This window comes from Microcaecilia unicolor, chromosome 10 (assembly GCF_901765095.1).
Source record: "Microcaecilia unicolor chromosome 10, aMicUni1.1, whole genome shotgun sequence".
Taxonomy (NCBI): domain Eukaryota; kingdom Metazoa; phylum Chordata; class Amphibia; order Gymnophiona; family Siphonopidae; genus Microcaecilia; species Microcaecilia unicolor.
In genome coordinates, this window is record NC_044040.1 from 145,459,765 (window position 1) to 145,474,408 (window position 14,644).

Below are 14,644 nucleotides of genomic sequence, written 5' to 3' on the forward strand. Positions count from 1 at the left end.
CCATCCAAGAGCTTATTTCAGCTCAATGGTCTGACCCTGATGGTCCCTTGAAGGTGGCCAGGGCTATGTGTCACCTTTACCCTTTGAGTGAAAGTCAGTTGGCCCTCTTTGGGATGCCTAAAGTGGATGCGTTAGTCTCCCGGTGGAGGGAGGGGTCGCTTTGAAAGATATGCAGGACCGGCGGCTGGAATCCGCGCTGAAGCGGTCCTTTAAAATCTCGGGCCTTTTCTTAAGGGCGGCTATTTGCAGTTCCTATGCAGCCCGGGCCTGACTTTCCTGGTTGCTGCAGGCGGTTGAGCAGCCCGCCGATGGAGTGGGTTCCCTTGCTGAGGTCGGCCCACGTATGGAGTCTGCCCTGTCTTTTTTGGCTGATGCCCTTTATGATCTGGTCAAAGCTTCGTCTAAGCAGATGTCTGTGGCGGTTGCTGTCTGCCGCCTTCTTTGGCTCCGACACTGGGCGGCTGACATGGCCTCTAAACAAAGGCAGGTGAGGTTACCCTTTCGGGGCCTTCTTTTATTTGGGGAGGATTTGGAGAAGATTGTTAAGGACCTATGGGACTCTAAGTCCCCAACGGTTGCTTGAGGATAGGCTGAGTCCTTCTTTCCCCTCCTCTTCCAGGCCACGTTTTCGCGAAGTTCGCAGGTATCACCCGAGGCGCTCTGCGGGGTTTGGTCAACGTACCCGTTTCCAGCAGAGGAACTCCTTTCGTTCAGACAAACGTGCTGCGGCGTCCGGGCAATGTCCAGGAGTTCAGGGGCGTCCTCCACAATGATGGGACGCCGGTTCCCGCAGTAGGGGGTCATCTCTCCCTCTTTCTCAAGGAATGGACCAAGATTACTTCGGATCAGTGGGTCCTGGACCTGATCAGAGAAGGTTACCAACTAGAATTCGCTGCCCCGGTGAGAGACACGTTTTTGGAGTCCCGATGCAGCACTGCCGTCAAGCGGGTGGCGGTAAACAAGACCTTGCAGGTGTTGCTGAAGCTCGGAGCGGTGGTTCCGGTTCTTCCCGCCGAACGCGGCTTCGGTCGCCACTCCATCTATTTTGTGGTGCCTCGAAAAGGCGGGTCGTTCAGACCTACCCTCGACTTACGCAGAGTCAACGAGGCCTTAGGAGTGCTTGATGTGCTTCAGCAATGGTCTCCGATTTCCCAGGAATACCAACGCAGACTAAGGTGGCTTCCTGCGGCCCAGCACAGTATGGATTGGTGGCTTTCCGACAGCATGCTGCGTCAGGGGATGCCACTGGCTCTTCCTTTTTGGTGTCTGGTGATAACGGATGCCAGCCTTTTGGGCTGGGGAGCTCATTGCCGGGGGCGCTATGTTCAGGGTCTGCGGTCCACCGTGGATGCAAGATGGTCCATCAATCGCTTGGAACTGAGAGCGATATTCCAGGCTCTTTGGTATTCTAGTTAACTTCTGTTGGTGCTATGTGGAATTGGTTTTCCTCGGTGTTTGCCTTGGTTATGCTTTTCAGGTGTTTACTTTTTATCATTTCATTGTTTGATTTCACTACTGCTATTTTTCTGGACATGTCCCACAGAGGAATTCCCAGTGGCTTTAAGAAAAAGTTTCTAGTGCAGCAGGACCATATCCATAATAGATGTGCATAATTCTTTCCTGTAACGCCTGGGACCTGATCATGATCCTTTTCAATGTCTTCTGTGTTTACAGATTTTCAGAGGTAAAATATTTGGCTCCAACAAGTCTGGTCCATCGACTTTGGCATTGGAAGCGTAGGTCTCCATAGCACCTGGAGCTGCATCCAACACTGGAGATACATTGACATGAGTGTGTTGATCACCCTTGACTTCGAGTGGCGGTAGAGCTTGTCAGGTTTATCATCCTCTGATCCCCTCCCAAAGAAGAGAAAGGATTCATCCTCATCTTTGGCACCAAGGGACTGAGGGGCCCTTTTACAGAGTGGTGGTAAGCCCAATGTAGGACTACCACTGGCCCAATGTGGCCGCTGGCAGTAGTCCTGCCTCAAACGCATGCCATTTCCGGGGGGGCGGGGGAGGGAGAAAACCCCTGAAAATGGCTTGCGCGGCAATAACCGGTCATCACCACGCAGAAGCCCTTATTGCCACCTCAGTGGGTGGCACTAAGTGCTACCTGTCGCATGGCCATGCAGTAAGAGTTCTCTTACCACATGACCATGTGTGCCTGGGGTCCTTTTATCCGCTTCGGTAAAAAGGGCCCTGATGCGCAGCTTGGTAAAAGGGCCCCAAAGTTGCTGGATGTCAGGCGGAGGCTGGAGTGCACCAGCATTGGACCCCTTTGGAGCATGATGCCAAGAACACTGAGACATTGAGAACACCAGTGTCCTCAAAGTACTCCCAACTAGAGGACCCGCTCATCCTCCAGGACATTGGAAGTGGTATGACAACCTCCACAGAGCCAAAACCAACCTCTGGTAATGCAAAAGGATGTGGCCACTCCAACTGTGATGCCCCCCCCCCCCCCCCTTTTGTTGATGGCAGCCTTCGAGGAGCAGCTCTTGAGGAAGTTCAAGGTTTGCTTGGAGCACTTCTTAGCTTGATGGAAAACTGCTGCTCTGACAGAATCAGTGCTGAGGCTTGAACAAGTTTGGCTTATTTTCAAAGCCCATTTGCTGGCTGTAGCAGCCACCACAGAAAGAAAAGGGAAGGAGAAAAGCAGATGGTATAGGCTTTGGTGGATATCGTGAGCCTTAGCAAGCAGGTAGTAAGCAAGCAGATGGTTTTCAGTAATTATGTGGCTCATACAGAGGCCAGTCTAGTATTGCCTAATGTTTGTGCTTAAATTGGAGGTAGTGGTTAAACTAAATATTTTGATAAAACTGGAGAATCTCCAAGATGCCACTTCAGGTCTTCAGAGTTCTTTGATGCAATTTAACACTTTTTGTGTCCCATTTAAAAGTTCCATGGTGAAACAACTCCAATTTGGAAGTTAAAAATGGATTAGATATTAAGCAGCTGAACTTAAATGAAAGCCAAGGAAATAAAAATATTCTTTTGCATAGTAAAATTGAGAGACTGAGAAATATGGTTTGAGCCACACGGTGAGGTTTATAAACTTAAATTGGCTCTGGTATTTCGAGTGTACTTCTTTTATTTATTTATTTTTGCTCTCTCCTGTTTGTCCTTATGTGTTCAGTTACATGTATAGTCTTCCAGATAATTTATGCTATTCTGAAAGTACCACAAGGCAGCTGCTCGAGGTCACTGGCAGCCATTTTTGTGAGGCAACCACTAGGGGCGGGAGCAAGAGTTCACTCCTGACCCTGTCACCTCCACTGGACCACCAGGAACTTTAAATAGGCCCCGGAAGTGGGGGGGGGGGAGAGTTCTGTGGAGCTGGGTGGGGGTCTGCTTTTTGTTCTGGGGAGAGGAAGAGAGAGAGAATCTGAGGTGGGCTGCTTTTCTGTTCTGGGGAGAGGGAGAGAGAGGATCTGAGGTGGGCTGCTTTTTTGTTCTGGGGGAAGGGACATGAATCAGGAGGGCAGAAGGCACTTGCATCTCTTGCGCAGGTCCCGGCTGATATTCAGCTGGGGCCCATATCAGTGTTATATGTGTACAGCTTGAATAATATGGGGACCCGCATAAGCTGTGGTGGCTAGCATATAAAAAAATTAGGCCTGGATATTCAGTACCGGTGCTCAGACATGGCCCTGCACTGAATATTCAGGGCTAATTCTGCCCATGGCAGTCAGTGTTTTAAAAAATTGCTTACTGCCGCCAGCTGAATATTTACCCATTATTTTTTTGTTTTACATTCAGATAGGATCTGTATTTTCCGCTGCCATTTTTTTAAAAACCATTGTGGTATCCAGGTCCTATAGTATAAGATCAGTCTTCCCAAATGTGGAAAGTTAGTTTTTGTTGTTGAGACATAAAGTTCATGAGAATAGGGGTCATTTCTGGCATAACTTTCCATGTAAACATGTTATTTCTTGTCTGAAAGATATACTGTGAGCTAACACCCCTAATGTAGGGGTAAGCTTCCAATTTTTTTCTTTAGGCTTTTGAAGGTTTGATTTCCTCTCCTCCCACCAAGAATTGCATATTCCTTCCTCTTTGGTATGGATCGTATGATGCTGTTAAGTAATAGTTTTGTTTGTTTTTAATATATATATACAAACAACTGCAGTAACTATTAAGTAAAAATAAATGGGCAATTGTTTTACCTGAACAAGTAGAGGTGACTTGGATCATTCTGTGTCAGTAATCAGCAAGATTGTAGAATTGGGCCATCTCACATTTGGCTTTGAAAGGAAGAAACATAATGTTCTGGTGGACAAGCTGGATTGGATTGAAGACTTCTACAGGTGGTGTCTTGATTAGATCATAACATATGAGATTTTTCATGAATGAGGGAGTGCTAGGGAGATCTGTTTGTAATCATTCTGAAAAGGAGAATGTACAGCTTAAGAGAGTATGACAAGGGCGAACTAGTATCAGATGTCTTCTCTTCAACGGAGAAAGGTCTTCTGCATACATACTCAAATACCTCTGGTTGTGAAAATCTTTGAACTCCAAACATACCAGGAACTGTGATCACATTTTAATTTTTGTTCAATTCAAACTTGGTTTTCTCTCCTTCAGTGCCTGTCAGGAAAAAAATTTTGGAAGCTTCTCCACCTTTGATTATGCAATATCTTCAGTATCACATTCTACACTTTGGCCTTTCTGCAGCCCCTCATGGCTTCTGAAATTGTTTATTAGTGGTTGCAATGTATCTTGTTTCTGTACAGCTTCTAGTTGAATTTATGTAGGGCTTGCTTCAGTTGATATCTATCTTCAGGCCATTTTCCATGTCTTGGATATCCACGTCATACATAGCTGATGAAAGTCCTTTTTAGCCTGTGAATTCTTATGGGCTCAAGTTCCTAACCTAAAAGGTTATATTTGGCAGTGATTACTTCAGTATGCAGTTGTTAAATCACCAGGACCTGGAGTTCACTATCTTGCACAGAATTTTTATCATAATAGTTCTGCTATGCACTCATCCTGTGTTCTGCCTAAGGTGGTATTGGGTTTCCAACTTTAGCTAATTTCTTCTATTGAGATGTTTTCTAGGCCACACTGTCATAAAAGTGATAAGCCTTGCACAGTTTGGATTGCAGAAAAGCCCTCGTTTTCCTTCTGAAGTGGATTCGGGACCTTAGAAAGTTGACCAGAAGTCATCCCAATAGTTCAGGGGCAAGTACCGTGTTCTACCATGCAGAAGATCTCTGTTCAATCCCTGTGTCAGATCTTCCACTCCCCAGATGGCCTGGAGATGCTGTGGAGTGATTCACAACCTCTAAGCAGGAGGATGTTATGGTCATTGTTAAAGGGTTAACACTTAGTGGCCAGATTCAAGGCCTATGATTGCAGTGTCACAGAAGGAGTCTTGATGAATGGTCTCGGGCCAAAGGCACTTACTGTAAAGACTAGAATAAGTATGTTGGAGTGTGAAATTCCCAGGTAGTTGCAAATCAATTGTTACTAGGGCTGGCACCATGAGCCTTTAACTGGAAGTGAAGTATAAAAGGTGCATGAGAAAACCTCTGAGTCAACCTGGCTGTAGTTTAGAATGTGTGTATGTATGTTTTTAAGACTTCAGATTACATCTGCTTTTGGGTTATCAAAGTTAAAATGTCAGATGGATAGTCAAATTGATGCAGCCACAGCGCTTATGATCAACTTGTTGATCCCGTGCAAAGCTTTGGCATAGACTTTGGTCCACAAGTTTCACATAGACTACTGACACGGCACTAAATTTGACCACCAAGATATTTTTAAGGGTTAGAATCCAAATCTATATCCTTCTCAACCTCCATGTCCTATTTAATTATTTTGGTATGTCATTTTCCCCCTCCCCCAAAGAAATATAAAGTAAACAGTCAGTTTTTCATATGAAAATTCTGTCCCTGGTAGTTTGGGTGGCTGTCCCCTTTTTTGGAAAGCAAGCCTTAGCTAGAGAATCTCACTTCATGGGACTGATATCCTGCTTGTTGATGATTAAAAATAATTTGCCTACTTGTAATAGATGTTCTCTATAGACAGCAGTATAGTTGGCCCCACACACCCTCCCTTTCGAGTTGATTTTTCAGTTTTGTATATAAGACTGAAGAAACTCATGTAGCAGCAATTGCTAGGGATGTCCATGTGTGCTTAGAAAAGCCTGTTAGGCTTTTCTTTGCTCTGAGGCCCCGATGCTCCAAAGTAAACCTGGTTGCTAAATGCCCTTAGCGTCGTACTAGTGCCCGCATATGCGCAGAGGGGTGTAGCTCAGGAAACAAGCGCGCCAGGCACTAGTGCAGATAACATGCAAATGTAGCAAGCTCATGTAAATGAGGTCATTTTGTGTTCCCAATGCTTAGGAAAGAGTGTCCAAAACAAAACTGCCTTACCACTGCAAAAATAACACCAGGTTAGAGCAGGCGTTAGGGTGTTGGAAGAGAGAATTTCTCATGCTTGTCAATGATTCTTTTTGCAAAATCTGCCAGTTTTGATTGCTTTTGGAAGCAGAAGGAAGCCCGTGCAAACCCTTAAGCGCTGTTTGTGAGAAACAGGAGACCCAAGGAAATGCACACATTGGTGGCGTCTGTTTCCTGTGTCTAAATTTAAAAATGCTTATATTTAGGCCGTAGAAAACAGAATCAATGTTTGCTTCACTTTCGGGTTTTACCAGGCGCATGCGCGCAGGAGCCAGTCTTACCATGGAACGCTTCTATGCATATGCCAACACAATCTTCCTGCCAAACTCTCTAATGCTTAACTCTATGAGCGCACCTATATTTGCGTCTCATTAGTATTGAGCATTAGGGAGTTGTTCTGTGCTGTTCCAGCGGTATTTTTATGGCGCTGTTCAGAACAGCGCTGGACTTTTGAGCATCGGGGCCTGAAAGAGCTTGTGGCATAGGATAATGTAACCCGCTTTTGAGTGTCTGATCATCCTGCTGTCTGACAAATACCCATTGTGTATAAGTAAATTGATTAAACTGAAGCATGCAAATTGTATTGCTGCTTATGCTCCCATTATGCAAACAGCTTCTGGCTAGTATGAGAAGAGATATGCTGATTACATGTTTTGCTTTTTATATAGGTATAAAGACTGTGTTTACAGGATCCAGTTGCAATGACATTGTTTGTACAGAGCAGTGTGTGATGAGTGGGCACTTGGATAAGAAAATTCGTTTCTGGGATATAAGGTAACTATGCTTTTATTCTCTGTAGTGTCCTTCAAGAGTACATTCAAGTATTTTGTAGACTTAGCCTCTATTCTTTTCTACTGCTTGATTTTGGTTCACGTAAGTCTCACTGAACCACGAGGTCAATGAAGAATAGTAAAAGGTATGACTGCACAAAGGATCCTGCCGCATCCCTACTCCCAGCAGTCTCTTTCATTCTGTCATGCCCTAGTTGTGTTGTGAAAGACCTGAGAAACTGCTGACAAATTGTGATGCCTTTCAGTTCATGTCGCCCAAAGTAATGAGGAGTCATGACCACGATGAGCATCCGAAAAAAGCTAATTAAGGAGGACTTGGATGCTTAGGCAGTTTAATCCATAGTGCATGATCACAAGTTTTCAAGCTGAGACCTCTGTTAGATAATTCTCTATGAGCTCCCTGACTTCATCAGATTCACACTGGATGTCAGTATCCAGCGGGGTGGCCATAGCATAAAGATAAGCAGAAAATTTCAGGTATGCTTTTAAGGCAGACTGCTAAATATGGATACCTATTTGTGCATTCCTGCTTAAAGGGATAACATTGAATATCTGCATAAATTTGTCTCCAACCTCCCCCTCCTCCTAAATGGATAACCTTTGACAGGACATCAAGAGGTCCTTCCAAAAGTTGTTTTTGCCCCACATTTTCATTATAAATGATTTATGCTGTTATCTTTTGAGATCTATCTTGGTGTTTTAGCTTAAGAGGACTCTTTACTCTCTACTACAAATCCCTTCACTAAGGCTAGCACATAATGCTGGAACACATAACCGTGCATTTTCATTTGCAGGACTGGGATTATGGAATTTCTTCGGCGATCTGGCTGCTGACTGATCTACTGGATTTTAGGAAAAAGTGAATTCATTTCTATTTGAGAGAGCTTTTATTAGGTAGATTAGATTTTGAGTAGATTGTATGTATTGCTATTGACCGATTTGTTTTTGATTGTGTGTTTATTGCTGTCTTATATGTTGATTTCTTTTTCTCTTAAGATGGTGAATGTTCCTTATTGTCCCACCAGACCAATCCAGACACTTGAATTTGTGCAGTTCTGCCAGTAAGTGGAGACTGAAAGCTACTGAACTGTGATGTCATAACTTAAGAACCCTGTGCAACTCCTTGTCAGTCAGTATTTCTCAGTCCTCAGCAGGTGGTAGATGTCCCATGCAGCCTCTGGCCTGGTAGGAATTAACATACATAAAACAAAAACACATAAGCAATGCCATAATGAGACAGACTGATCATCCATCAAGCCCAGTATCCTGTTTCCAACAGTGGCCAATCCAGGTCACAGGTACCCTGGAAAGATCCCACAACAGTAAAACAGATTTTATGCTGCTTATCTTAAGTCCACTTAATGACTTGTGGACTTTTAGGAAATTATCCAAACCTTTTTTAAACCCTGATATGGTAACTTTCTTATCACATTCACTGGCAATAAATTTGAGTTTAATTACACATTGAGTGAAGAAATATTTTCTCCAGCTTGTTTTAAATTTACTACTTAGTAGCTTCATTGCATGCCCACTAGTGCTAGCATTTCTGGCAAGAGTAAATTAGCGATTCACATCTACCCATTCCACTCTACTCAGTATTTTGTAGACCTCTATCTTATCTGCCCTCAGCTATCTCTTCTCCAAGCTGAAGAGCCCTAGCCGCTTTAGCCTTTCCTCATAGGGAAGTCGTCCCATCCCCTTTATCATTTTTGTCACCCTTCTCTGTATCTTTTCTAATTCTTCTATATCTTTTTTTGAGATGCAGTGACAAGAATTGCACACAATATTTGAGGTGTGGTCGCACTATGGAACAACACAAAGGCATAACATTCTCATTTTTATTTTCCATTCCTTTCCTATTAATTCATAACATTCTATTTGCTTTCTTAGCTGCCGCTTCACACTGAGCATTGAGTTTCAGTGTATCATCAACGATAACACCTCAGTCCTTTTCCTGGACAGTGACTCATAATGTGGAACCTTGCATCAATTAACTATAGTTTGGGTTCCTCTTTCCCACATGCCTCACTTTGTACTTGCTCACATTAAACATCATCTGCCATTTGGTTACCCAGTCTCCCAAAGTCCCTTTACAATTTTTCACAATCCTCTTTCAGTTTAACAGCTTTGATTACCGTATTTTTCAGACTATAAGACGCACCTAGGTTTTAGAGGAGGGAAATAGGAAAAAAAAATTTTCCTTTTTCCCTCCTCTAAAACCTAGGTGCTCCGGTGCGTCTTGTCCGAGTTTTGGATCGCCGTCCCCTACTTACGCGATGCCATGTTCCCTGGTGGTCTAGTGACGTCGGGGCAGGAAAGAGCCCCCTCTTTCCTGCCCCCGGCGGCCATTTTGAATCTCGCCGAGACCGTCAGGAAGCAGTCAGGAGCACGGAGAGCAGCGCGATGGGCAGGAAAGAGGGGGCTCTTTCCTGCCCCGACGTCACTAGACCACCAGGGAACATGGCATCGCGTAAGTAGGGGACGGTGATCCAAAACTCGCTACCTTCGGACTATAAGACGCACCCCCCATTTTCCTCCCAAATTTTGGGGGAAAAAAGTGCGTCTTATAGTCCGAAAAATACGGTAACTTTGTGTTATCAACAAATTTTATTACCCCACTAGTTGTTCCCATCTCTAGATCATTTATAAATATATTAAAAAGCAGCAGTCCCAGCATAGACCCTAGGGAACCCCACTCTCTCTACCCATCTGCGTTGTGAATATTAACTATTTAACCCATGGCTCCACAAAGTTTCTAAGGATCTAGGAGCCAGTCCAAAAATTTAGGAGCCACATTTGCCCAGCAGATCCATGTGGCTCAAAAGAACAGTCAGGCCTGGGATGGCAGAGATACAGGAAGCAGCCTGGTGTGTTGCTTGGTAGCTCCTCCTTGCAGTGGAGCTGGGGGGGAAAGATGTGCCTGGAAAACAGCTGGATGGAGTGGTGTATGTCATGGGGGGGGGGGGGGGGGTGGGGGGGGCTGCAACAAGTTGGATGGGGTGGTCTGTGCCAAGGGATGCTGGAGAAAAGTGGATGAGGTGTGTCTGTGTATCATAGGTCAGGGTGGTTGAAGAAAGGTGGATGGTGTATGTCTATCATGGGGCTTGGGGGTGGACAGGAGAAGGGGGGAAAATACTTTAGGGTGGGCAGAACAGGGGTCTTGGTGGGAGTTAGGGAAGAGGGCATTGGGAGATGAGGAGAGAAAACTCTAGAAGGCGCTCTCCCTATCCCACCTTCACAGCACGGACATCTAGGTCTTGCTCCCAAAGGCTTCACCCATCACCGTCTTCCTACCTCCCTCCCCCCCCCCCCCCCCCCCCCCCACAAAAGCACACAGACACCCATTTCTTGCTCTCTTGCACTCCTTCCCATCCTCCACCTGCCTTTTTCCTTTCTCAAACTCCAGCCTCAGTTCCTTTCTCACTCCAACTGCAGTGTTCTGTTCCTCTAAATCCCAAAGTAACCCATAATTCTATCTGCCCCTGACATGTTCTCCCGCATGCAATACCCTAACCTTTTATTCTTTCTCCTCTTCCCCCCCCCCCCAAGCTGTCAATATCTTCCCCCCACCCTGTCTCCATGATACACCTTCAGCTTTATGGGGGCATTCACGCCTTTACTCTGCACCCAATCCCCCCATAGCATATTCACCTCCTTAGTTTGCCCCCAATCCCCCCATAGCACATGATTCACACCTCTCCTCCATCCCCAGTTCCCCACGGCGCACTCACCTTTTCTCTGGCTCCTTCTCATTTTCAGCCACTGCAGTGGCTTAGCTCAATATTCCCCTCCCCTACTGAACTCCCCCGGCAAGGAGGAAGTGAGCGGTGACACAACGGGATTGTGGTTCACATAAACAGTTGGATCTAAGCCGGCACAGGAGGAAATGACCCGCTGTGCTGGGGTTCACTTCCTCTGCTTCTTGCTGCATGAGCTTAGTGCTGGAGGGTAAGAGAGAGCTAACTGAGCCGCTGCTTGAATTTAGCTGCTTGCTGCCTTGTTGTGGTCCGGTAAAACGTAGGCACCACCTGGTGCCTGGGGTTTGTCGAGCTTTGATTTAACCCTACTCTCTGTATCTTTTAACCAGTTCTTAATCCGTAATAGGACATTGTCTCCTATCCCATGACTTTCTAATTTCCTCAGGAGTCATTCATGAGATACTTTGTCAAATTCCTTTTTAAAATCCAGATGCACAATATCTACCAGTTTGCCTTTATCCACATGATCAGCAAGATTTCCCTTGACTAAATCTATGTGGGCTTTGTTTGAATAACCCGTGTGTATGAATATACGCTGTAATTTTTGTTCTTTATAATAGTCTGTTCCATTTTATCCATCACCGACATTAGGTTTACTGGTCTATAATTTCCTGGATCACCTCTGGAGCCCTTTTTAAAAATTGCCACCCTCAATCTTCCAGTACTATGTTTGATTTTCCTACAATCTTGCAGTACTATGCTTGATTTTAAAGATAAATTCCATATTACTAACAGTAGCAAATTCATTTTTCTGTTCTATCAACACTCTGGGATGTATACCATCTGGTCCAGGTGATTTGCTACTCTTCAATTTGCCAAATTGCTCCATTATACCTTCCAGATTTACAGAGACTTTTTTCAGACTCATCTGCATTAAATACCATTTCTGGCACTAGTATCTCTCCCACATCTTCCTCGGTGAAAACTAGAGCAAAGAATCTCTCTGCTATGGCCTTGTCTTCCCTGAGTGCCCGTTTTACCCCTTGGTCATCTAGTGGTTCAGTTGATTCTTTTACCGGCTTCTTGCTTCTAATATATCTAAAAAAAAAAAGTGCAGGGATCAGCCAATGGTTTGGAAACTTGTGCAATTTGTTTAGCTCTGAGTTTCAATCACTAATTTAGAACAAAGTGATATGAATTCTGTCAGACAGTGTTACAGCAGTAGAGTGTGTCAACAAACAAGAAGGAACAAAAAATCTTTAAGTATTGGAAGAAATACTAATTTTGATGACCTGGGCAGAAATATGGTAGATCCAGGAGAATGAAGCCTAGCAGAGGAAGCATTCACAGCAGTAGTTAAGTGTTGGGATTTTCCTATCTTTTAGATTTGATGGTGATAGCTCAGAACGCAAAAGTTCCCACCTTTTTCATTTGAATGAGTGACACACAATCAGCAGGAATAGACTCCCTAGTTCAACCTTGGCTAAATTCAGGTCTCCTTGACTTTTGATAGGCAGAGTAATTGAAAAGATTCAGAGAGACTGTGGTTTAATAGTCCTGATAGTCCTGGATTGGCCAAGAACGCCATGGTACAGCAATCTAATACAGATAGTGGTGGGGATTCCCTGATACTGGCAGACAGACAGCAGCTTCTAGTTCAGGGTTTGGTCAGCATGCAGGATGTGGCTTGTTTTTTTTTTTATTACAGTTTGAGAGGACAAGTTTGCTAAAGAGAGGGTACTCGAGTAGGGTTATATCTGCATTGTTGCATTCTAGAAAATCCTCCTCTTCGTTAGCATATCTGAATTTTTTTAAAACTTATTTTACCTTTGTGCTTTAATTTCTGAGACTTTGGAGTTCTTGCACAATGGTGTGGAAAATGATTTGGCAGCCTTATCCAGATTGCTGCCTTATCCAGTTTTGGATATCTCATTAAAGGTAAGTCGTTGACTTCTCATCAAGATATGCCGAAATATTTTTTTAAGATGTATAAAGCTTCTGACCCTTCCCCATTGTCTGGTTGGCCCTTCTTGAGATCGAAATTAGCTTTGTTGGCCTTGGTCCAGACACCCTTTGAGAAGTCCAGTCCTTTTGAAGGATATTACTCTTAAAATATTTTTATGCAGCCATCGGATTGGCAAGGAGAATTTCGGTACTACTGCCTGGTTCTGTTGTGAACCTTTCTTGGTTTTTAGTTCCATCCTTTCTCCCTAAAGTGGGTTTCACCTTATTGGTTCTATTAGTCCATTTCTCTACTTTTTTTTTTTTTTTTCAAGATGTCAAGAGGAGAAAAATGCTTCATCTTCATAGGTTAGACATCAAATGAGCGTTGCATACCTACATCAAAATGACAGAGGCGTTCAGAAAATAAGATATGTTGTTTGTGCTTTTTGGAGGAGCTCATAAAAGAGAGGCTTAAGAGAATAACGTCTGTGTTTATTCTCGGAGATCATTCAGTACTAGAGGTTCTTAAAGCTCATGTTCAGTCTGCATCGTGGGCTGAACATTCCATAATTTCAACCTGTGAGATTTATAAAGTAGCAGCATTTGCATCATTGCATTCTTTGTCCAACATTATAGGTTAAATATCCAGGCTAGCGATGATGGGGCCTTTGGAGCTAGAGTTCTGGCACAGGGCTTGCACTTTCACTCCCTTAGTGATCATTGCTGCATATGATTCTTAAAGGATGATGACACATCTTACTCTGTTTACTGTTTAATTTGATCTCCTTATCTTGTTTCACTCTTCCTATTTAGTTGTCTAAGGAAGAGAATAGAATTACCTGACTGAAATAATTCCTAAATATTACTTTCTCTGTATTTCCAGCAAGTTGTTTTATCGCTTGTAAAAATTTAAATGGTTATAAATAAATAAAAAAAAAAAAAAAAAAAAGGATGATGATATAAAATGGATTAGTTCTCAGTCTCTGCCTGTTGGCAGGAGAGCATAAGCCCAAGTGCCTGGACTGGTCTGGAGGTACTCAAGGAAAGAAAATTAGGTAAGATCTAATTTTCACTCTTCATAGACTTAATTGTGCAATTAGCAGTTGGGCAGTAATTTCATCTTTGGAGAGGTTATTTTTAGTAGTGAATTTTGAACTTTGTGATTTAGGTCTACTGTTCCACTTCAGTATTTTTCACTAATGTGTTTGGTAGTGTAATATATTTGTATGACTGGGGAAAAAGTATCTCAAGCTAACAAAATTGAGGTGGCACCTTTATAAACTAACCAATTTATTGAGACATGAGCTTTTGAGGACCAGAGTCCACTTCATCTGATGCATCTGACAAAGTATATTCTGGTCCTCAAAAGCTCATGCCTCAGTAAATTGCTTATAACAAGGGCTCTCATGGGACATACCTAGCCAGTCAGGTTTTCAGGATATCCACAATGAATATGCACGAGAAAACTTTGTGTGCACTACTTCCATTTGATGTAAATCTCTTTCATGCATATTCATTGTGGATATCCTGAAAACCTGACTGACTAGGTGTGCTCCAAGGACTGGTTTAAGAACCTCTTGTCTATGCGGTTCATCTGCCTCTCTAAATTTTGTTACTCCAAACTCATATCTACCCCTTTTAAAATATAGATAAAACTTAAATCTGCATTATTTCAATATTTAAAACTAAAAAATTACATCCTATTCAAAAAAACAAAATGGAGGACAATTTACACATGTTCAGTTTCAATTAAAATTGTGTCAGAGGTTCAGTTTTAATTTAGAATTGGCAGGTTCTGCTTATGT

The 14,644-nt window shown here is 43.5% G+C and overlaps 1 protein-coding gene and 1 non-coding gene across 2 annotated transcripts in view; both read left to right on the forward strand.

Moving 5' to 3' along the window:
* The window catches only part of ATG16L1 (autophagy related 16 like 1), a 303,900-nt gene that overhangs the window by 234,998 nt on the left and 54,258 nt on the right, over window positions 1-14,644 (forward strand). Inside the window, 1 exon segment of the mRNA XM_030217204.1 lies at window positions 7,075-7,180. Coding sequence (XP_030073064.1) covers window positions 7,075-7,180 — 106 coding nt within the window.
* Window positions 7,301-7,570, forward strand: LOC115479378. The gene has a single exon (XR_003943677.1).